At 38.9% G+C, this 22,366-nt stretch overlaps 1 protein-coding gene across 1 annotated transcript in view; it reads left to right on the top strand.

Annotated features, from left to right (window-relative positions):
• LOC140493438 (uncharacterized) overlaps nt 1–21,328 on the top strand; it is a 28,731-nt gene extending 7,403 nt beyond the window's left edge. The window contains exons 3-5 of the mRNA XM_072591879.1: nt 2,560–2,698; nt 12,808–12,912; nt 21,048–21,328. Coding sequence (XP_072447980.1) covers nt 2,560–2,698; nt 12,808–12,912; nt 21,048–21,162 — 359 coding nt within the window. The 3' untranslated portion in view covers nt 21,163–21,328. The remainder of the gene's footprint in view (nt 1–2,559; nt 2,699–12,807; nt 12,913–21,047) is intronic.
• Nucleotides 21,329–22,366: the final 1,038 nt, after the last annotated feature.

The raw sequence follows: 22,366 nt of genomic DNA, 5'->3' as shown, positions 1-22,366 counted from the left end.
GGAATGTCAGGTATAGGTGAAAATTTTACAGTGAATGGAAGATCCCTTAAGAGTATTGATATGCAGAGGGAGCCGGGTGTGCAGGTCCATAGCTCACTGAATGTCGCAGCACAAGTAGGTAAGAAAGTTAAAAAGACGTATGGCATGCTTCCCTTTAGAAGGGGCTTTGAGTATAAGAATAGACAAATTATGTTGCAGCTTTATAAAACTTTAGTTAGACCAAACTTGGAATATTGCTCACAGTTCTGGTCACCCCGCCACCAGAAAGATGTGAATTCTTTGGAAAGGGTACAAAAAAAGGTTTACCAGGATATGGCCTGGTACAGGAGATTTTAGTTATGAAGAAAAGTTGGATAGACTGAGTTTGTTTTCAATGGAATGCAGAAGTTTGAGAGGTGACCTGATAGAAGTTTATAAGATAGTGAATGACATGGATAAAGTGGAATGTATGAAGCTTTTGCCCAGGGTAGAGGGATCAATTAATAGTGTACACAGATTCAAGGTATGGGGTGGGGGCAAGTTTAAAAGAGGTGTGCAAGGCAAGTTTTTCACACAAAGTGGGTGAGCATCTGATAAGCACCTGCCAGATGTAGTGGTGGAAGCAGACACAACAGCAACATTCAAGAAGCACATAGAAATGCATGAATAGGAAGGGAAACAGAGGGATACGGATCATGTAAGTGAAGACAGGTTTAGTACGGAAGAGCAAAATGAGTCAGCACAGGCTTGGAGGGCCCGATCCTGTGCTGTATTGTTCTTTGTTCTACTCCAGGGTGTATCATAACTCAACTGAGACTACGGATTGGGAATGGGTCTGAATGAATTGCTTTATAGGGAGCTGCATTAATTCAATGGGAAATGACTTTCTTTGCTGTAATCTCTATGAGGTAATTAACTGACCATATGACAGCAATTTTATGGGGCTTTTTTTGTATTTTGCTGGTAGTACACAGGCATCATAGGATTCCAAAGTCTCACCTTCACTTCCTTCCTGCCAGGTCAATGTGATTGTAAATTCTTTATGTTAATATTTACTATTTCTGAATGTAACAAGCTATTTGTTGCAGAATTCAAGGGTTATATTCTCCTTTCAGTGAAAACGAAATAACATTTTGAATGAGCTCTCCCACAATATTTAATAGAATTACAATTAGAAATAATAAAACTCCTATTTCAAATTTAAATTTAAATAAACTCTTGAAGTCCCCTATCTTTCAGATAACTGTTCAACTGGCATGACCAAGAATGAATCATACCATACAAGTACAGAATTCTGATTAACTCAACTCCAGGAAGGAAAAACCTGATGTACCACAAAGACAGCTGTATAATCAAGTCAGATGTTCCACAAACCCCTGCAGGGAACACATTCACTTTGAATTAGCTTGACCTAAATAAATGTGAAATTCTGGCATTAAACCAAGAGCTTGTTTCATTATGGTGCACTAATAACTTAACATAAGGCCAAATGATCATTTAATGCATGAGATGACTTTTCCTTTTGAGGATTAAAAACCAGAAAATAATTTGACTTACAACATTTCTAATACCAGTTTTATGCACAATTCCTGATCCTCAGATTTAACCCGCACCAGTCATCTCTTAAAAGGACTGAGCAGCCTATGGTCCTTTGAAACTAGTCACTTTCAATGCATTGTACAGATTACACAGCCCACTATAAGGAATTATCTACTAATTGAAGTAAAGTAATGGAGCACTGCTGTCAGAGCTGCATCTTCTGGCCCTATCTGCCATCTTTGATGAATGAAATGAAGGGCTAATGCCCGAAATGTAGATTCTCCTGCTCCTCAGATGCTGCCTGACCAGCTGTGCTTTTCCAACACCACATTCTTCAACTCTGACCTCCAGCATCTGCAGTCCTCACTTTCTCCTTTTTAATGTAAAAAAATCCCATGGTCTGTTCAGAAAATGGAAGGGGAAAAGTATTAATTAGTTATGAGAGGCCTTGGATGCCCAGATAACATGAAAGATGTGCATGTGCATTTTTTCAAAGTTAATTCTTACTTCTTATAAAGAGAAGCATTGAGTCACTTCTACATAGAGAGACCATAAATTTAACTTTGAAATATCTAATACAAAGCTAACTTCAGAATGACAATTCATATCTCAGTCCTGGTAAAAACACTAAGGCACTTTTTGGGGGCATCATCCTCCCAATACTGACAGCACATCACACAAAATAAACTTAATATTGGTGATCAAAAGATTTATTAATGCAACAGGTTTTAGGAAACAACCCCAGGGTGAGCAAATAGAGACACAGAGAGGTTCAGAGAGAAAACTACAGTCTTTATGCCCTAAATAACTGTAGGCCTGGTTTCCATTAATGGGGTAAAGAAAATTGGGGATGCACAAGTGATCAGAAATGGTGAAACATTGATATCTTAGAGATCTATTCAACAAATTGTTCCCTCTCCAAACTCCATTCAAGATTGGTAGAAAACCAAAAATTTGAAGACAGCAATTCGAATTTCATGTCAATAAAAACACACAAACATCAACTCAAAGCTTCAATTACCTTATTATTTGTCTCTTCAGGTACTAATCCACCAGATGTCTCTATTTTCGGTGTAAAGGCATGGAAATTTGGTTTGATTTCAGCTGTTATCCCAATATTTTTGGTTGTAGAGGGTCTGGCTCTTGCCATTTACTGCACCAAGTGCAAAAAGAGACGCAGGTAAGGCCTTAGTTCATTCACTGCTGGTCTCTCATGATCAGTTCATTGAACAAGTCATTTCAAAGGTGCCTGTTGTGTTGCATGACTCCCATAAGTTGGAAATAATCACACAGTATTACACAAATATGTAAGATGATGTTCAATATCCTGTGAAATGTTGCATTCTTGATTTTAGTATTTTCAAAGTAGTACAGAGTTCAGTGAGATTGCATTCTGGATATACATGTATACATATATATAAGAATATACTTCCCAACTCTCTGTGTATATAGTATAACAGTCACATGGCAAGTTCTTTTTTGGGATGTATCGTGCTTCTGTTGAAAAGATAAATGAACATATAGTCCACCTCATATTTGATTAAATACACTTCTATGAAAAACTTTGTCATATTAGATTTTGTTACCAATTGACTTGGTTCTCAACAGAAAGAAATTGTGAAAATTAGGATGTTTGGAAAAAGGGCAAATTAGGCAAACATCAAATAACATGTTTAAAAGTGAATGCAGAGATGGGTTTTATGCAGGCAAGCAATTAAGCAGTTGAGTAAGTGGAGTAAGGATGAAGAGTGAGGATAACAGGGAATGTTAATGTATAGCAGCATTTTTCAGGGCTGAGTTTTATGTAGGTACTAGGCAACCCCATTTTGCCAGGTGGCAAGACCAAGAGCTTCATCTTGTTGGTATGAGGCAGACCGTCTCTATTAAGGATGCCAGTCCAATTACAGAGCTAGGAGTTCAACATAGTCACCACTAATGGTGGCCACTGTTTGGACTGACTAAGTAGGATCAGAGTGCACTAATGGATACTAAGGGCAGCATAGTGGCTCAGTGGTTAGCATTGCTGTCTCACACCGGCAGGCACCCAGGTTTGATTCCATCATGAGTGACTATGTGGAGATTGCATTTTTTCCCAGTCTAGATTAGAGTGGTGGTGGAAAAGCACAGGTCAGCATCGAGGAGCAGAAAAATCGACATTTCAGGTAAAAGCCCTTCATTAGGAATTGCCTGAAACATCAATTTTCCTGCTTCTCGGACGCTGTCTGACCTGCTGTGCTTTTCTAGCACTACTCTGATCTCCAGCATCTGCGGTTCTATTTTCTCCCAGTGTCTGCACAGGTTTCCTCTGGGTGTTCTGGTTTCTTCCCACTGTCCAAAGATGTGCAGGTTAGTTGGCTTGGTCATGCCAAATTGCCCCATAGTGTGGAGGCTAGATGGATTAACTATGGGAAATGCAGTATTATGGGATTAAGTTGGGTCTGGGCGGGATGCTCTTCTGAGGGTCGGTGTGGATGCAATGAGCCAAATGGCCTGCTCCCACACTGTTGGGGTTCTATAATTCTTAAAGCCAAGTAAGTAACTATGTCGTCTGCCTCCTGACCATCCCCAAAGACTGGTACAATGCAAACAGATGAGTGGAATCTTATAGGGGTCTGATCAAAATGTGCAATGGTGTGAATTAGATTAGATTAAATTTACAGTGTGGAAACAGGCCCTTCGGCCCAACAAGTCCACACCGACCCGCCGAAGCGCAGCCCACCCCTTCCCCTACATTTACCCCTTACCTAACACTACGGGCAATTTAGCATGGCCAATTCACCTGACCCTGCACATCTTTGGATTGTGGGAGGAAACCGGAGCACCCGGAGGAAACCCACGCAGACACGGGGAGAACGTGCAAACTCCACACAGTCAGTTGCCCGAGGTGGGAATTGAACCCGGGTCTCTGGCGCTGTGAGGCAGCAGTGCTAACCACTGTGCCACCGTGCCGCCCAAAATTATAGAAGAATAGCAAGAAAGGTCCATTGAGATGTATTTCAAAGTCAGGAGCACCACTGCATCTTTTGTGCATCTGCTGAGTAAGGAAGTCAGTTTCTCACTAGGCATTGGTGAGTTGACAATTACGGATGATTATAGCTTGTTAAACGTCTTAGTAGCATCAAAACTTGCTTCATTGATATCCAGCTATTAATATCTATATTACCAAATGTGTCAAACAAGTTAGCTGTTGAGAAATCTCAATTTTGAAGTCAGAGTGTGGCAAACTAATGGCTTCCATGTTATTCAGCACCTAGCAGCATCTCAGGGCATGATTCAGGGGCAATTATTCCTTATTCATAGATGTTGGCATCTGACATTTCTCAATCTATCATGAACTCCATGCCACCTTCTCACTTTCAGGAGTCTTGTGACACTCACTCAAATACCTATTCATCCGCCTACTCTTTCACGTATCTACCCACATTCCCACATCACTCACTCACCCCTACACTGAGCACTTAAGCTTACCATACTGTAGCTAGTGCTGTTAGAAGGCTTGTGTCTTACACACTGATCCTCTTTGCAGGTCTCGGCTTGGTTTTCTGAGCTAAGGCAGCTCTTCAAGTTGCTGCATCAGAATAAGACCCTTTTAAACATAACCAAGGAAACTAAGTTTTCGGATTCATAGTGTTGGATATCATAATTCTGATGGAGGAGAAAGTGATGACTGCAGATGCTGGAGATCAGTGTTGAAAAGTTTGGCACTGGAAATGTACAACAGGTCAGGCAGCATCCAAGGCGCAGACGAATCGATATTTCGGGCATAAGCCTTTCATGAAAACATTCCTAAGTGCTGTGCTTTTCCAGTGCCACACTTTTTGACCCATCATAGTTCTGATGCCAGTTGGAACACTTGGGCTCAAGGTTTTTTAGTCATGCCCTTTCATCAGAACTGGTTGGACCCAGGAAAATATCAAAAGCTTGAGGCTTATGCCACTCTCCTTTCACCATCCAGAATGGATATGGTAAATGGGATATGTTACTTAAGGTGAGGACAGTAATTAGGAAAGGCAAAGAGTGAATGGATGAACTGTAACAATTTTTTTTTTCATGTTTAGCACAAAATTAAAATGGGAAAGGTGGCTCAACCATAGCTGACAAGTGAAATTTGTGATAATTAGATCCAAGGAAGGACATACACGTTGGATAAAAAAAGCAGCAGACTCCAGGATTGGGAACAATTTAGATTTCAGTAAAGGAGGACAGAGGATTGACTAAGAAGGGAAAATAGAGTACCAGAAGAAGATTTCAGGGAACATACACACTGATTGTAAAAGCTTCTACGCAGTTGTCAAGAGATAAAAGGTTAGTTAAAACTAATGTAGGGCTCTTACAGACAGAAGTAGGGAGAGTTATAATGGGGACAAACAGATGGCAGACTGATTAAATACATATTTTGGTTCTAGCTTCACAGAGGAGAAAGTGAGGACTGCAGATGCTGGAGATCAGAGCTGACAATGTGTTGCTGGAAAAGCGCAGCAGGCCAGGCAGCATCCAAGAAGCAGGAGAATCGACGTTTCGGGCATGAGCCTGAAGAAGGGCTGAAGAAGGGCTCATGCCCGAAACGTTGATTCTCCTGTCCCTTGGATGCTGCCTGGCCTGCTGCGCTTTTCCAGCAATGCATTTTCAGCTCTATCTTCACAAAGGCAGACACAAATAATGTTATAAAAATGTTGGGGAATGCAGGTTCTAATGAGATGGAGAAACTGAAGAAATCAGCATTAGAAGGGAAATAGTATGAGTGAAAATGTTGATATTAAAGGCCAACAGTTTACATCTCACTAACTAACACTAGAAATAGTGAATATATTGGTCGTCATTTTTCAAATATCTACAGACTCTAAAACAGTTCCAATGGATTAGAAGGCACCTAATGTAACCCCACCATTGACAAAAAGAAAATAAAGAGAAAATAGAGAACTGTAGACTAGTTAGCCTGATGTCAGTATTGAGGAAAACAGAAAGAGACCTTTATAAAAGATTTAAGAGCAGAAACTTGAAAAACAGTGAGAGGATCAAACAGACACTGCATGGATTTATAACAGAAAAATCATGCTTGATAAATTGACATGAGTTTTTCGAGGATATAACTAGAATAGACAAGGGACTTTCAAAGGCTTTTGATAAGGTCCCACATAAGGGACTAGCATGTAAAATTAAAGTGCATGGGATTGGGAGCAATGTACTGTCATGAATTGAGAACTTTGGCAGACAGAAATCAAAGAGCAGAAATAAGTAGGTTCTTTTCTGTGGACTATTGCAGAGATCAGTGCTTAGACCCTCGCTATTCATAACATATATTAATGACTTAGATGATGTAACTAAATGAAATATCTTCAGGTTTGCCATGACACACAGTCAGGTGGTAGAGTGAACTGTGAGTTGGATGCACAGATGCTTCAATGTAATTTTGATGCATTGAGTGAGTGCGCAAATACACGGCTGGAGAAGTATGTCAAAAATTGGGAGGTTCTCCACTTTAATAGAAAAATCAGGAAGGCAGATAATTATCTGAATAGTAATAGATTGAGAAAGGGATAGGTGCAATGCAATATGGATGTCTTCAATCACTGAAAATAAGCATGTAGTTGCAGCAGGTATGAAGAAGGCAAATAGTATGTTGGCCTTCATAATTAGATGATTCAGATACAGGAATAGGGATATATTGCTGCAATTTTACAGGGTCTTGGTGAGATCATGCCTGGAGTAATGTGTGCAATTTTAGTCTCCTTATCTGAGGAAAGATATTCTGCCGATGGAGGGAATGCACCAAAAGTTTACCAGACTGATTCCTGGGAATGACAGGACTGACTAATAAAGAAAGACTGGATTGTTTGAAACTATATCCATTGTAGTTTAGAAGAATGAGGGGAGGGGAGCGTGATTGCATAGGAATCTATACATTACTCACAAGACTAAACAGGATAATGCTGAAACAATGTCTCAATTGCAGGAGTGTCCAGAACCAGGGATTACAGTCTCAGGATATGGGCTAGACCATTTAGGACTAAGATGAAGCAAAAGTTTTAACCCAGAGAACATAGAACATTCAGTCCTTAATGTTGCACCAACCTGTGAAACCAATCTGAAGCCCATCTAACTTACACTATTCTATTTTCATCCATATATCTGTCCAATGACCATTTAAATGCCTGTAAAGTTGGCGAGGAGAAAGTGACGTCTGCAAATGCTGGAGATCAGAGTCAAGAGTGTGTTGCTGGAAAAACATAGCAGGTCAGGCAGCATCCGAGGAGCAGGAGAATTCTGTTGAAGGGCTCCAGCCCAAAATGTCGTTTCTCCTGCTCCCCGGATGCTGCCTGATCTGCTGTGTTTTTCCAGGAACACACGCTCGACTCTGTAAAGTTGGCGAGTCTACTACTGTTGCAGGCAGTGCATTCCATGCTCCTACTATTCTCTGAGTAAAGAAACTACCTCTGACATCTGTCCTATATCTATCATCACTCAATTTAAAGCTATGTCCCCTCATGCTAGCCATCAACATCCAAGGAAAAGGCTCTCACTATCCACCCTATCTAAGCCTCTGATAATTTGTATGTCTCAATTAAGTCACCTTTTTCTCTCTAATGAAAACTGCCTCAAGTCCCTCAGCCTTTCCTCATAAGACCTTCCGTTATACCAGGCAACATCCTAGTAAATCTCTTAACCTTCTCCAAAGCTTCCACATTCTTCCTATAATGCAGTGACCAGAACTGTACGCAATACTCCAAGTGCAGCCACACCAGAGTTTTGTACAGCTGCAGCAAAACCTCCTGGCTTCAAAACTCAATCCCTCTACCAATAAAAGCTAACACATCATATACCTTCTTCACAACCCTATCAATCTGGATGGCAACTTTCAAGGATCTATGTACATGGACACTGAGATCTCTCTGCTCATCTACACTACCAAGAATCTTACCATTAACCCAGTACTCTTTATTCCCGTCACCCCTTCCACATTAATCACCTCACACTTTTCCACCTCTCAGCCCAGCTCTGCAGCTTATCTATGTACCCCTGTGACCTGCAACATCCTTCAGCACTATCCACAACTCCACCAACTTTAGTGTCATCCGCAAATTTACTAACCCATCCTTCTTCACCCACATCCAAGTCATTTATAAAAATAACAAACAGCAGTGGCCCCAAAACAGATCCTTGCGGTACACCACTAGTAACTGAATTCCAGGATAAACATTCCCTTTGTCTTCTTTCAGCTAGTCATCTTCTGATCCAAACAGTTAAATCATCCTCAATGGTGAGGCTGTGGACTTCATTGTCATAGAAAACAGCTGGAGACGAAACATTCAATATTTTCAAGAAGGAGCTAAAAGTAGTTCTTAGGACTAAAATGATCAAAAGGAATGGGAAGACATGGAAACAGGGTAAGAAGCTAGATGATCAGTCGTTATCATATTGAATGCCAGATCAGACCTAAAGGCTGAATGATTTACTCCTGCTTTCACATTTTTTATTTTAAAAGAAAGAAGCACTAATGACTCATCAATACACCCAAAATGACAAAGATACAAGCAAGAAATTTCAAGTCCTGTATAACTATTCTTCAAAACAGTAAAGAGACTGGTTAATTATAACCCTGGGTTTTGAGTGGTGGCCACAGAAGAAAACAGAACCCCTATCATGCATCAGGCCAGGAGAAGAGGTGAGAGGAAAGGGGTGCAGTCACGATCATCTCTCTGAAATGCTGAAATGCCATGACAAAATCCAAGGCAATATGATTTCACAGAATCACAGAAGTGTAACTACAGAAAAAGAGGCCATCTTATCTCCACAAGGTCTTCAAATGAACCTAATTATCTCATGCCAATCTCATGCCTTTTCCCCTTACTCTTGTACATTATTCCCATCCATAATCATCCAAAGCTGTCTTGAATGTTTCAATTGAGCCTGCCTCCACCACACTTAGGTACCAGACCTTTCTCACTGGGTGAAATAGTTTTCTTCTCAGCTCACATTTGTTTCTTTTGCAAATCATTTTAAGTCTGTGAAGGAATAGGTCAGAACAAATTTATTTTTGGCTTTTTAGTTGAAATAAATTTTGACAATGAAATTTTCCTTTCTCCCACTTTCAGCATAATTTTTTCCATGCAAAGAGCAAGCTAGAAATAGCTATAGATCTGAAACCTAGGTTTTTCATTCTCCTTAGCCACGACTAGACTCACCCAAAACCTAAGACTATCATAATTAGCATGAAAACCTCATTCAAACTTGTAAGGGATTCATACAATCATCTGTATTAACTCAGAGGACAGTAAATACCAGTTCGAGACTCTCAGGAGATGAGAATGATCTTTAACAAAGCTGTAAACAGCAACTGCAAATCAGTGGACAAAATAACTGTGTTTTGTTGGTTTTTGCCAAATTTCATCCAAACAATATGTAGATTAAAACTGCTGATCAAGTTCATTTAGAAATGCTTAACTAAAAACCAAGGAGGTAGACAGGTAGAACAAAGCATGAGTAGTTATTTCACACAAACACATCCGGAATGAATTTATAACAGTCTCTTATTCTCCAAGCAAATTTGGTTAAACTTCTGATACAATATGTGCTGTTTCATATATGAGCAGTTATTCACAGAAACAATGGCGTTTTGACCTTGCTGAAGAATAGTTACTAGGCTTGACATTTATACAGTGGATTGCTCTGAACTGGGTACAATTCATGTAAAGTAAAACCAGAAGTTTCATAACATGCAGGATATGTCAAGGATATAGGCAATTTTAGCTTATGATTGTCAAAACTGTCATCACATAACAATAGTTCAGACCTTCTGTGTTTTGTTGAGAAATAAATGCAATAGCATTATAATTAAGGTCAAAACAGTTGAAAATACTTTTACATTGTATTTAAGTACAGCTTGCAAAAAAGCAACTAAAGTTTCCATGAATTACAGAGATCTTATGAACACTTTCACTGGAACTTCAAATACACTGTTCTTAACTGAGAAACTTCTCTTCTTGACTAATTGCTTAATCAAACAAATCTGTGCCAATGCAAGACGCTTTTCCACTTTTTAACAAAATAAATAAAAATCAATCTTATAACTGATATTTATTAAAATATTTTAATACAATTTATTCCTAAACTTTTATTAAAAGATACAAAATAAACATGTAAAATATTACATTTTCAACTTTGTCATATAACGTTCTAACTTTAGATAACAATGTACAGTGCACAACATTGGCTCAATCCACTCTTGAACATCTTTCTCATTTCCAGGCATAAATTGTAAGCAGAATGTTCACATTTTTGGCTGTACCAAATAGTTTTGAAAAGCAGGATACAAAATGAATTACAGAGAGTGAACAATTATAATGGTGAACAGCAGAGGTGCATAACATTGCAGCTTGATGTAATGCTCTTATTAATATTTTGAGATTAATAAAGAACAGCAAACAAGTCAAAATGATTTTAATAGAAAAATATTTTCATAACTTGTATTTCTTACAAATTCTTGCTTCTCTTTTTGTCAGGGAACCATGGTACTCAGAACATATTATAATTCCATGCACACAAGCTCTCTGGCTCTTTGGCGACTAACCCATTTAGGTGCATTTAATTTGATAATGATTATCAGGAGCCTTTTTAGCTGTCAAGTGCATGAAGAAGGGTGGTGTTAGACCTAAAGTCATATTATCTAATACCAATTTAGGCATATTTCAGCACTAGGTAATGATCAAGGCTGGTGGAAATGTCGAACATTTTCAAGAACACTAACACAAATCTCTCTCCCTGACAGATGTCAACTAACACAGAGATCAGGGAGTCAATTTAAGATGTTCTTTCACTAAACCACAAGATATGTGCATTTTTTCTTAAACTTTTATTTTTAATATTGTGATTCATCTTAAATAGATAACTTACTTATTTGATATTAGTGGGGACATTTTCTCAAAAAGATGGATATACAGAAAAAGGTCTTCCATGTTGTCAAGACTATGGACCAAATGATCAAAAATAGGATGAGAATAGGTTGGTGTTTGGTTTTGACCAGCATAGACTTGATGGGCTGAAGGGCCTTTTTTTTGCTCTATAGACATCTATGACTATGACTTCCATGTGTGTTCCTAGTAGTTAGCGATCTGAATTAATAAAACTCATTTAGCCTCTTTCTCATTGCTCCAATTAAAGTTGAAGTAGACTTATAATCAAGCTTCTGGTTTAAATAGGTTAAATGTTAGTTCATTACAAGTTAGTTTCATTTAATTCATTCCTGGGATCTGGGCTATGCTGACCAGGCCGGCATTTATTGTCTGTTCCTAATTCCCTGGAGAAGGTGAACTCTTGAATTGCTGCAGTTCTTATTTCTGGCAGTTCCTTAGGAGACAAAAAAAAAGATTTAAGATGAAATTATTGAAATCGATATTGAAACTTGTGCAGAGAAGACAATAAAGTACCTGTATGAGGAAAGTTCTAACAACTCCCATTGGGACCATTGGTTGGGTTTCTTGTTGCTGAAGAGGAGAATTTAGAGTTGGCTGGTACAATGACTTATGTAGTTGAGTAGTCAATATTTTTTTGTCCAAGCAAACTCCACAGGACAGCGGATTTTGAGAAGCAAGAGAGGATTCTCCCTTTCTAGTTCTATCAAGATAGCACTTATGATTTCCCAATTACCTTACTTTATAGCCAATCACTTGCTGTTTCAACATGCCTCTCTCTCTTTCCACTTGCTTTCCACGCCTGAAGGATCTTTTTCCCCAGCTAGTTCAAGATTGAATTTCTTTTTATCTTTTTGAATCATCCTCAGCTTCAAAGCTAAGGTGGCTGCACTGAAGGATCTGTTTCCATGCTCTATGATTCTATGCTGTTACCAGGTGACTGTGGCAAAAGTGCATCATGTTCTATGTGGAACATTGGCCTTCTAGAGACAGCACTTCTTCCATTTGTGGTCTTTAGTTTTCTTTTCTGGTCAATGCCCAATTTACAATTTTGTAATGAGTCATCAAGGAACTTTATTATCTCTTGGCTGGGAGTCATTACATGACTGCCATGTCTCTCTGATGTTTTGTAGAATGTGCAGTTGTAGAGTCAGGTGATGTGTAGCAACTATGTTTTAATTTCTTTTGGCCAGTTACAATTAGGTTCACTTTTTTTTAACAAAATGCTGTAACATTTAGTAACTTTTCCCCTAAAGAATGACCAGATCATAACCATACAATTATGACATGTATATTTGTGCGTAAAGTTTTAGATAACTCCTTAATATTTAATATAAATGGTAAAGAGCTATAGTGTTCACCTATTTCTCTAACCCAACAGGAAAGCAATGCCAGTGAAAAGCTATGATGACAGTGAAGCTGCTGAAACAATTAATGCTGAATCCAATGAGAATACAGTGACAATGAACAACACAACACTTGCACAGTAAGTTGACCAGCAGTAAATGGCATAATGAGCCAAAAAGGGAAAAAGAATAACTTGAATTGTTCAGCACAATAAAATCTATTTAGTTTTAATTGGTTATGCAGTTATTCGGGCCATTATCCTCTGTTTTTCTAAGTCTAAAATATTTGTTACATGTTGCAACCCACTTGGAGACCAAGAACATTGAAGAAGAGAAGGGCTTTAATTTTATTTCTTAGGATGGTAGTTAGGCAGAGGAGGGACAACCTCTGGCTTGCAATCTCAACATTGCAAAATATGTGACCTACACTCTGCATTCAGTCAGAAGGTTTGAGGGAAGAATGTGGGCTGGACTGTAAGACAGGGAAGGGACATGGGAAGAACTGAGGAGACTGATGGGTTCTGAAATGGACTTTGTGGAAAGCTTGCTTTAAGGTCCTTAAGGTTTCAAGATTGAGTACAAAATTTAACACAAAAGGATAGGACGTTACATATTCCTGCAGCATGCCTGCAGTGGAACTGATAACCCAGATAATGTTCTGGGTACTCGGGTTCGAATCCTGCCATGGGAGATGGTGGAATTTGAATTCAATAAATATCTGGATTTAAGACTGTAAGGATGACCATGAATCCATTGTCGATTGTTGAAAAGACCATCTGGTTCACTAATGTCCTTCAGGGAAGGAAATTGCTATCCTTACCTGGTCTGGCCTACATCAGGTATCTGACTCTCCAGATCCAGAGCAATGTGATTGAATCTTAACTGCTCTCTCATCAATTAGGGATGGGCATTAAATGCTGACCTAGCCAGAGAAGCTCTAATTCCATGAATGAATAAAAAAAGAGGACTACGAAGAAATAAATAAGAAGGGAGAAGATTAAATATGGCAGATGAATTCTTATGTCTCTTCCACATTTTGTCAGTCTAACATAGACAATATTACTATTACTAGTCACGAAATGAGTAAAAACTGTTAAGATTCATATTTCTGACCATAGTCTAGCTTGTATGTGTATGTATTGGAGTGTCTCAATTATGAGGGCAAGCTAGCCAGTAATATTAAAAAAGATTTCAAGAGTTTCTTTAGATATATAAAGGTCAAAATAGAGGCAAAGATGGGCATTGGGCCATTGGAAAGTGATGCTGGAGAAGTAATAGTTGGGAACAAAGAAATGGCTGAGGAACTGAACAAGTACTTTGCGTCAGACTTCACCATCTGAGGAAAAGGGCTCTCACTGTCCACTCTATCTAACCCTTTGATTTTATTCCTATTTTAAAGAAAACAAATTCAAAAATGGGGTCACAGTCTGTGGCTAACCAAAGAACTTATAAACAAATTATTAACACGAAATTCAATAATAAACAAGAAAAAATCAAATATTTTCCAAAATTTTCTCCCCTATCTCTTCTCTCCTGGAGGCAGACACTTGTGTAGTGTATAGTTCCATAGGCACAAGGATGTATTCAAAGTTTGTGAGAAGATTTATAGCTCAGGTGCTCGTTGTTGTGGTTCTGTGAACCAGCTCGGCGAACAGAACCACAACAAAGATGTATTGGACAGTGACTGTTGGCAGACTTGCTAATCACCGAGGAATAGAAATCATAATTGAGACACTCCAATACATACACATACAAGCTCGACTATGGTCAGAAATATGAATCTTAACAGTTTTTACTCATTTCGTGACTAGTAATAGTAATATTGTCTATGTTAGACTGACAAAATGTGGAAGAGACATAAGAATTCATCTGCCATTTCCATATTATCTACTCCTAACTTCATTTTCTCATTCTCAAGAGGACCAACATTCACTTTATTTATTCATTTTAAACACTTAGACAATCCCTTGCTATCCATGTTAACATTTGTAGCTACGTTCCCTTCATACTCTATTTGTATTTGTCCTGATTAACCTTTGAGTCATTTTCTACTGTTCTTTATGTTTTGACTAATCTTCCAACCTGCCACTCATCTTTGTGTTGTTACATAGCTTTCCATCAGTTTTATGCTTTCTTTAAGTTCTTTGGTTAGCCACAGACTGTGACCCCATTTTTGAATTTTTTTCTTTAAAATAGGAATAAAATCAGAGGGTTAGATAGAGTGGACAGTGAGAGCCCTTTTCCTCAGATGGTGGTGGCTAGCATGAGGGGACATAGCTTTAAACTGAGGGGTGACAGATGTCAGAGGTGGTTTCTTTACTCAGAGAGCAGTCAGGGTGTAGAACACACTGCCTGCAACAGTAGTAGACTCGCCAACTTTAAGGGCATTTAAATGGTCATTAGATAGACATATGGATGAAAATGGAATAAAGTAAGTTAGATGGGCTTCAGATCGTTTTCACAGGTCAGTGCAACATCAAGGGCTGAAGGGCCTGTACTGCATTGTAATGTTTTTTGCTCTATGTTCTATAAACTTTCTCCAAGTATTTTGTAATATGCCTTTAACTGTCTGGTGTCTCTCCTATGTATCTCCTAGTCTAGTATCCTAGTTCACTTCGGCAAGATCAGCTTTAATGTCCATTGACATTGCTATTAAAGCACAAAACTAATCTCAGACTCAGTTTCATTCCTTTCAATCTGGATGAAACATTCAATCATATTGTGATCACTGCTACTTAGGAATGCTTTTATTCTGAGGTACTGAAATAATTTTGTTACATTGCACAATACCAAGACTTAAGTAAGTTGCTCTCTTGTTTGATTCTAGAATGTTCTATCCAAAGAAAATATCACAAAAGCATTCTATACACTCCTCTACTACTGCTAACCTGATTTTTCTAGTTTACATGTAAAATAATGTAATTTATGATTTTGCTATCCCTTCATCACAAGCAATTTTTTTCTTGTATATTTTATCTCACATTACTGTTGCTTTTAGCAGCCTGCACTTCCCATTAATGTCATATTTACGAAGCTCCATCCTAATTTATTCTACATCCTGACATTTGAAAGCAAAGTTATCTCTAACTACTGCATCAATACCATCCTTGATCAACATTGCTACCCCTGCACCTTTACTTAGCTTCCTGTGTTTTTCTTTAATTTCAGATATTATTCAAAATTCAGGACCCAAAACTTGTCATGCTGGGGCCTTGTCTCCATAATGGCTATCAGATCACATGAATGTACTTTAGAGTGTGTTCCAAATTAATTTACTCTGTTATAGCTGCATTCGGATTTGGAACCTTTCATTTTGTAGTTTTGTTATCCTTGTAACATCTAGTCTTAATTGTTGGTGTATTCCAATTATTTTTATGTCTGTTCCTTCCTGCCATTCTCTGAACATCATTTTCCACATCCTGATTTTCTTCTCTTACACTGTCTCTACTCTTTGATAGACCACATCTTTCCAGATTTGATCACTTGCCTCCACTATTTACATCAAACCATTCTCTAATTCCTCAGTTATGCCATTTGCAAGAACACTGGCCACAGCATAGTTCAAATGCAGACTATCCCAAAAGTGCAGCCCATTCTTTCTCCAGTGCCAGAGGCACACAACTGCACCTCACTGCGCCTATACAATCTTTGAGCCAGGTATTCATCTCTCTAATTTTTAAGTATGAATGTCAATTTGTACATGGCTCACATAATAATCCAGGGATGATCAGAACTTTTGAAGTTCTGCATTTTAATTTAGTGCCTAGCTTTTTAAACTCTCAATGCAGAACCTCTTTCTTATACAGATAGTTTTCCTATAACACTATAGTTGCATTCCACCGAAACCTTGCTGAATAGAGAAAAGCTTAATATAGAGAATGGGCCTATGGGAGAAGTGGGGTGAGGGGCAGACCAGCAAAACATATCACTCACAATCACTCCAATCACCCAAAAGCGGAACACAAAGTATAGCACAGCCTGAATGAAGGTATAAATCATCTTCATTAACAAAACAAAAATAAATTTAACACATTAAAAAAAATAAGAAAGCTTCCCTCTGTACAGTACCTCTCATAGAAAGCTGCTTAGTCGGCAGCTGACATTGCACATGTGCAGAATGGCATGGAGACTTCAGTGCTGACATCGGCACACACGGAGAAAAAAGTGTGCGAATCGATCCCCTGTGGAATCGTGCTATTGCAAACGGAGGTACACATTCTTGAAAGTACCGTTCCCTAATTCTTCAATGACATTATAGCCAAAATGCGATGCCAAAACACATGTTATCCCAGAACTACCTGTATCTACCTGTGGACAACTGGATCCTTCGCCTCCCACTGCAAGTTCCTGTTTTGCCCTGTGCAGATGTCCTGAAGCCTGGCACTGGGCTAGCAACACAGCTTTTTGGACTCAAACTCTTTTGAGAGAAAAGTGTCAACTACTCTCAGTAGCTTATCCTGTACTCCTATTACATTCCTTGTTGCTTACCTCATTTGAATTAGAACATAGAACGTAGAACATATAGCACAGTACAGGTCCTTTGGCCCACGTTGTTGGGCCGGGCATTTATCTTAATCTAACATCAACCAAACCTACACACCGCTTGATTTACTGCCATCCATGTGCTTGTTTAGCAGTTGCTTAAACATCCCTAATGTCTCTGACTCTACTATCACTGCTGACAGTGCATTCCATGCACCCACCACTCTCTGCATGAAGAACCTACCTCTGACATCTTCCCTATACCTTCCTCTAATCACCTTAAAATTATGACCCCTTGTGGCAGCCATTTCTGCCCTAGGGAAAAGTTTTGGATATCTACTCTATCTATGCCTGTTATTATCTTGTACACCTCTATCAAGTCAACTCTCTTCCTTCTTCTCTCCAGTGTGAAAAGCCCTGGCTCACTCAACCTCTCTTCATAAGACAAGCCCTCCAATCCAAGCAGCATCCTGGTAAATCGTGTCTGCACCTAAAACATCTACATCCTTCCTATAATGAGGTGACCAGAACTGAACACAATATTCCAAGTGTGATCTAACCAGGGTTTTATAGAGCTGCAGCAAATCCTCACAGCTCTTAAACTCAATCCCCCTGTTAATGAAAGCTAAAAAACCAAACATCTTCTTAACAACCCTAACAATTTGAGTGGCAACTTTGAAGGATTTATGTACGTGGACTCCAAGATCCCACTGTTCCTCCACACTGCCAAGAATCCTGTCTTTAACCCTTGTATTCAGCATTCAAATTTTACCTTCTAAAATGAATCACTTCTCATTTATCCAGGTTAAATTCCATCTGCCACTTCTCAGCCCAGCTCTGCATCCTGTCAATGTCTTGTTGTGGCCTGCAACAGCCCTTGACACTATCGGGTAGGGATATCTGGTCAGCATGGATGGGTTGGACCGAAGGGTCTGTTTCCATGCTGTACATCTCAATAGCTCTCAGTTATGGTCACTGTCACCAAAATGCTCTCTCACCAAGAGATCTGATGCCTGGCCTGGCTCATTGCCTAGCACCAAATTCAATATGGCCATTCGCCCCAGTCAGCCTATCTACATTTTGAGCCAGGAATAATCGGTTCCATCCAGACCATCTGCACCAAGGAGTTTCCAATCAATATTGGGTAAGTTGAAGTCACCCATAACAACAACTGCACGTTTCCAAGATCTACTGTCCAATCTGTTCTTCCATCTCTCTGCTGCTATTGGGGGGTTGAAAGAAAACACCCAAAAGTGACTGTTCTTTTCCTGTTACTGACTCAGTAGACAAACACACCACAACAACCTCCTTTTCTGCTGCTGTGATGCACTCTCTAATTAAGAATGTTACTCCCCCTCCTGTTTTATACCCCCCCCCCCCCATTCTTTTTAAAAGATCTAAACTCTTTCTTCTCTACTATGAACATTTCCAACAATATCAGGGAAGTTAGTGGTAGGGGGCTTACAAATTTGGAACATCCAGCAACCAATCCTTCCCCTGTGAAATCCATGTCTCTATTATGGCCACAACATTGTAGTTCCAAGTACTGATCCATGCTCTAAGTTCATTACTCTTGTTCCTCCTTGCATTGAAACAGATACACTTTAACCCATCTCTTTGCCCTATCGACTGTGTATCCTTCCTGACAGACTCTCTTCATTCGATTTCTGCTCGTTCAACAACTACCCTCTCCTCTCATCTGTAGCTCTGGTTCCTGTCCCCTTGCCAAACTAGTTTAAACCCTCTTGAAGTGCTGTAGCAAATCTCCTACCCAGGATATTGGTGCTCCTCCAGTTTCAGTGCAACTTGTCCTTCATGTACAAGTCTCACCTTTGCCAGAAGGTACCCCACTGATCTATCTATCTGAAGCCCTCACTCCTGCACCAGCCCTGTAGCCATGTTTCAGCTGCATTCACTCCCTCTTCCTTACCTCACTAGCACATAGCACTGATAATAATTTTGAGATTACTATTCTGCTCTTCCTGCTTTTTAGTTTCCAACTTAATTCCCTGAAATCACTTTGCTTCCTGTACCATTGTACCAGTGCCAGTTTGCATATTCACCCTTCAGCCATTGCTCTTATCTGAACAGGATGATACAATCTCAAACCTTTTGAATAATTGTGGAGGCTGACACTTTTGAATTCTTGCCTCTGCCCCTTCTTTCCTGCTTCATTCAAAGTCACACCCTCCTGTCCCTGACCACAAACCATGTCGGAAGACCCTAATCTGGGAGGTATGACTGCCTCCTGATACAAAGAATCCAGGTGACCACCCCTCCCTGATTGTCACAGAAGCTGTAGTTCAGCCTCCAGCTATAAACACAGGTTTGATAGTTTATGCACAATCTTCTCTACTATGAACATTTCCAACAACATCAGGGAAGTTAGTGGTATGAGGCTTACAAATTTGGCCTCCCTCCCTCTCCAAAAATGGATATTAGACTCAAACATCACCATATTTTTCAAAGACCATAGGCAAAAGGAAAGCCAAGCTCTCCAAAGGACAATTTGGCTATCTGAAAGAAAGACATTGAGAATAGAGATGTTCTGAGCTGGTCTGGTCTATGCACTGCAAGTTCCGAGTAGCAGAGTTGCCAAAATGGGATTCGAGTGAATTGATGAACTGCATAATGCAATCCCAATAATGTAATACCAAGAGGGAGATGGTGGCATGACAGCATTGTCACTGGATTAGTAATCCATAGGTCAAGGTTTGAGATTTGGATTCAAATCTCACAATATCAGTTGGTGGAACTGAAATTCAGTGAATAAAACTGGATTATAAACCTCATCATCAGTAATGATGACCCATTTGACTGACTGATTCCTTTAGTAAAGGAAATTTGCCTTCTTCACCTGGTTAACTCCAGGCCCACAGCAATATGGCTGATTCTGAACTGCCCTCTGAAATAGTCCAGCAAGCCATTTGGTTCAAAAATGCTTGCCTTGCTAGCAACACCCATGAAAGAAAAAAATAGACCAATTAATCATTTTTTGGCATTGTTAATAGGAAGTAAAGACTCAGCAACTATGGCAGAGTTAAAGTTAAGAGGGGGAAATGGGTGAATGGGGGGCTGCTGCAGTTAGAATAACAGGATTAGGAAATAAATAATTTAGTGTGATATATTGAATTGCATGTTAATATGTGATAATATCGATAGTTTACAGTGAATTAGAATTGTTTAGATCATAAGAATTGATGAGGATTGGATCAGAAAAACTGAGTTATTTACAGTGTCAGATTAAGAGCTATAATACTGACAGGTTAACTTCATTGTATTTGCAGAAATGAACATAAAAATTGAAAATGTGTGAGCTAAAAATTTGATAACAATAGTAAAGTTCCTTAGACGGAGTATACCCGTTCACTCCTGTCAGACGTTCAAGTAATTTTTAACTTGCAGGAGAGGCAGGTTAAAGGACAAATACTCATTGGACCAGTACGTACAGATGAAGCCCAGATTCAGTACTTAAAATCTATCCTTGGACTTATATTTCCTTTATACATTATACATGTCCACAATTATATTAACAGCTTATCTAAATATCTAACTGTAATTACTCTCTCCCACATAGTAGACACAAGTGCAGTTTACTTTTTTTAATTTACCTGCAAAGGAGCTAGTTCAATATTAAATACTGGTCTTTATATTAATGTTACAATGATTATAAGCATCATTTCTTGTGAGTTAAACTCAACTTTATTGTTATTTGTGTTTATTTTAATAAACACTCTGCATATGCATTACATCAATTACTGTGCAATTCAATTAGTTTTTATTAACATTTCAGAGCAAAAGGTCCCTTGGAGATATCCGAGACTGAAAGCTTTTCTGAAGTGGCAAAGAAAGCAATTGATGAGGATTCCCAAGATCTATCTGATCTGGACACAAACTTTGAAGGCTAAATTTTCACAGCCTAAATTTCAGCTTTGTAGAATTTAATTTTCTGTTCTCAATTGCATTATACTCTACGACAAACATGAACTAGTTTTAAACTATAACAATCTGGTGTTTGTTGCTAAGCACAGGATTTTACATTAATGCAATAAAATTTTCCTTTCAGAACTTTAAGATCCATCTATTTTACCAACCTTTAAGAACACAAAAGGACACATAATGTTCATTGGGTGCCTCAGCTGAAGCTTTACTTGTACAGTAGTATGTCATGGTTTTAACGAGTGCCCGTGGGGTTGATTTTAGTCTGGAAAGGTGTATGATTTTGTGTGTGGGTGAGGAGGGCAAGAATGTCAGCAGGGTAGGAAGTCTGTTCTACCTTGCCTTTCACATTTAATTTTAATCTATTGAGTTGATTGTGGATAAATCTCTTAGGAGAGGAGAGGTGAGCTGCCTTATCATTTGGTAACATGGAACAACATTTCAACACAGTTTAAAATTTAACATTGCTTCTGTGGGTTAATTGAAACTTGACGCTATTGAAAGTATGACAAGAATGAGTTGGTTAACTAAAGCTCAAACCTGATGCTGTAATGGATACTCAGTGACACATGGTTTCTTCGCTGCAACTGGGAAGGTAACTTTCACAGTACTTTTTCTAAGTGTTTACTTGGTATATTTGGGGTTTTCTGAGACAGGGAAGGGTGGGTAGTAAGTTTCTAAGTTGGTTGAAGTGGGGAGGGGTCAGGGAGAGGAAAAAGTGAAGCTCTGATAAAATTGAAGACAGAAGACATTAAATAACAGAATCCATGATGTAAAATGCCAATGTATTGGGCACAATAACAAGACAAAGATTTTGTCGAGACAATTATATAACACTCATCTGAATACAATTCTCAGGGATAAAAAAAAGAAATGAACTACAAAATTAAAGTAACAATATACTGAAGAAGATGCAAACATGTTCATGACCAATAATTGTTGAACTCAATATTGGGTCCAGAAGATTGTAAGTGCCAAGTGAAAAGTTGAGGTTCACTTCCTGAAATGCGAATTCTGGGCCACCATTTCAGTGACAGACAGCTGCTGGTAACAAAGCAGAAAGAATGAGCTAGTGGCTATAGCAAATGGAGGCTGTGGCACGACCAAAAGCAATTGTCTTCCCAATATTTAGTTGGTGCAAAGGTCTTCCCATCCAAGCCTGAATGTTAGGCA

Source organism: Chiloscyllium punctatum, chromosome 2 (assembly GCF_047496795.1).
Source record: "Chiloscyllium punctatum isolate Juve2018m chromosome 2, sChiPun1.3, whole genome shotgun sequence".
Classification (NCBI taxonomy): Eukaryota; Metazoa; Chordata; class Chondrichthyes; order Orectolobiformes; family Hemiscylliidae; genus Chiloscyllium; species Chiloscyllium punctatum.
Note: the sequence above shows the minus strand (reverse complement) of the source record. Positions and strands in the feature narration are given on the sequence as shown.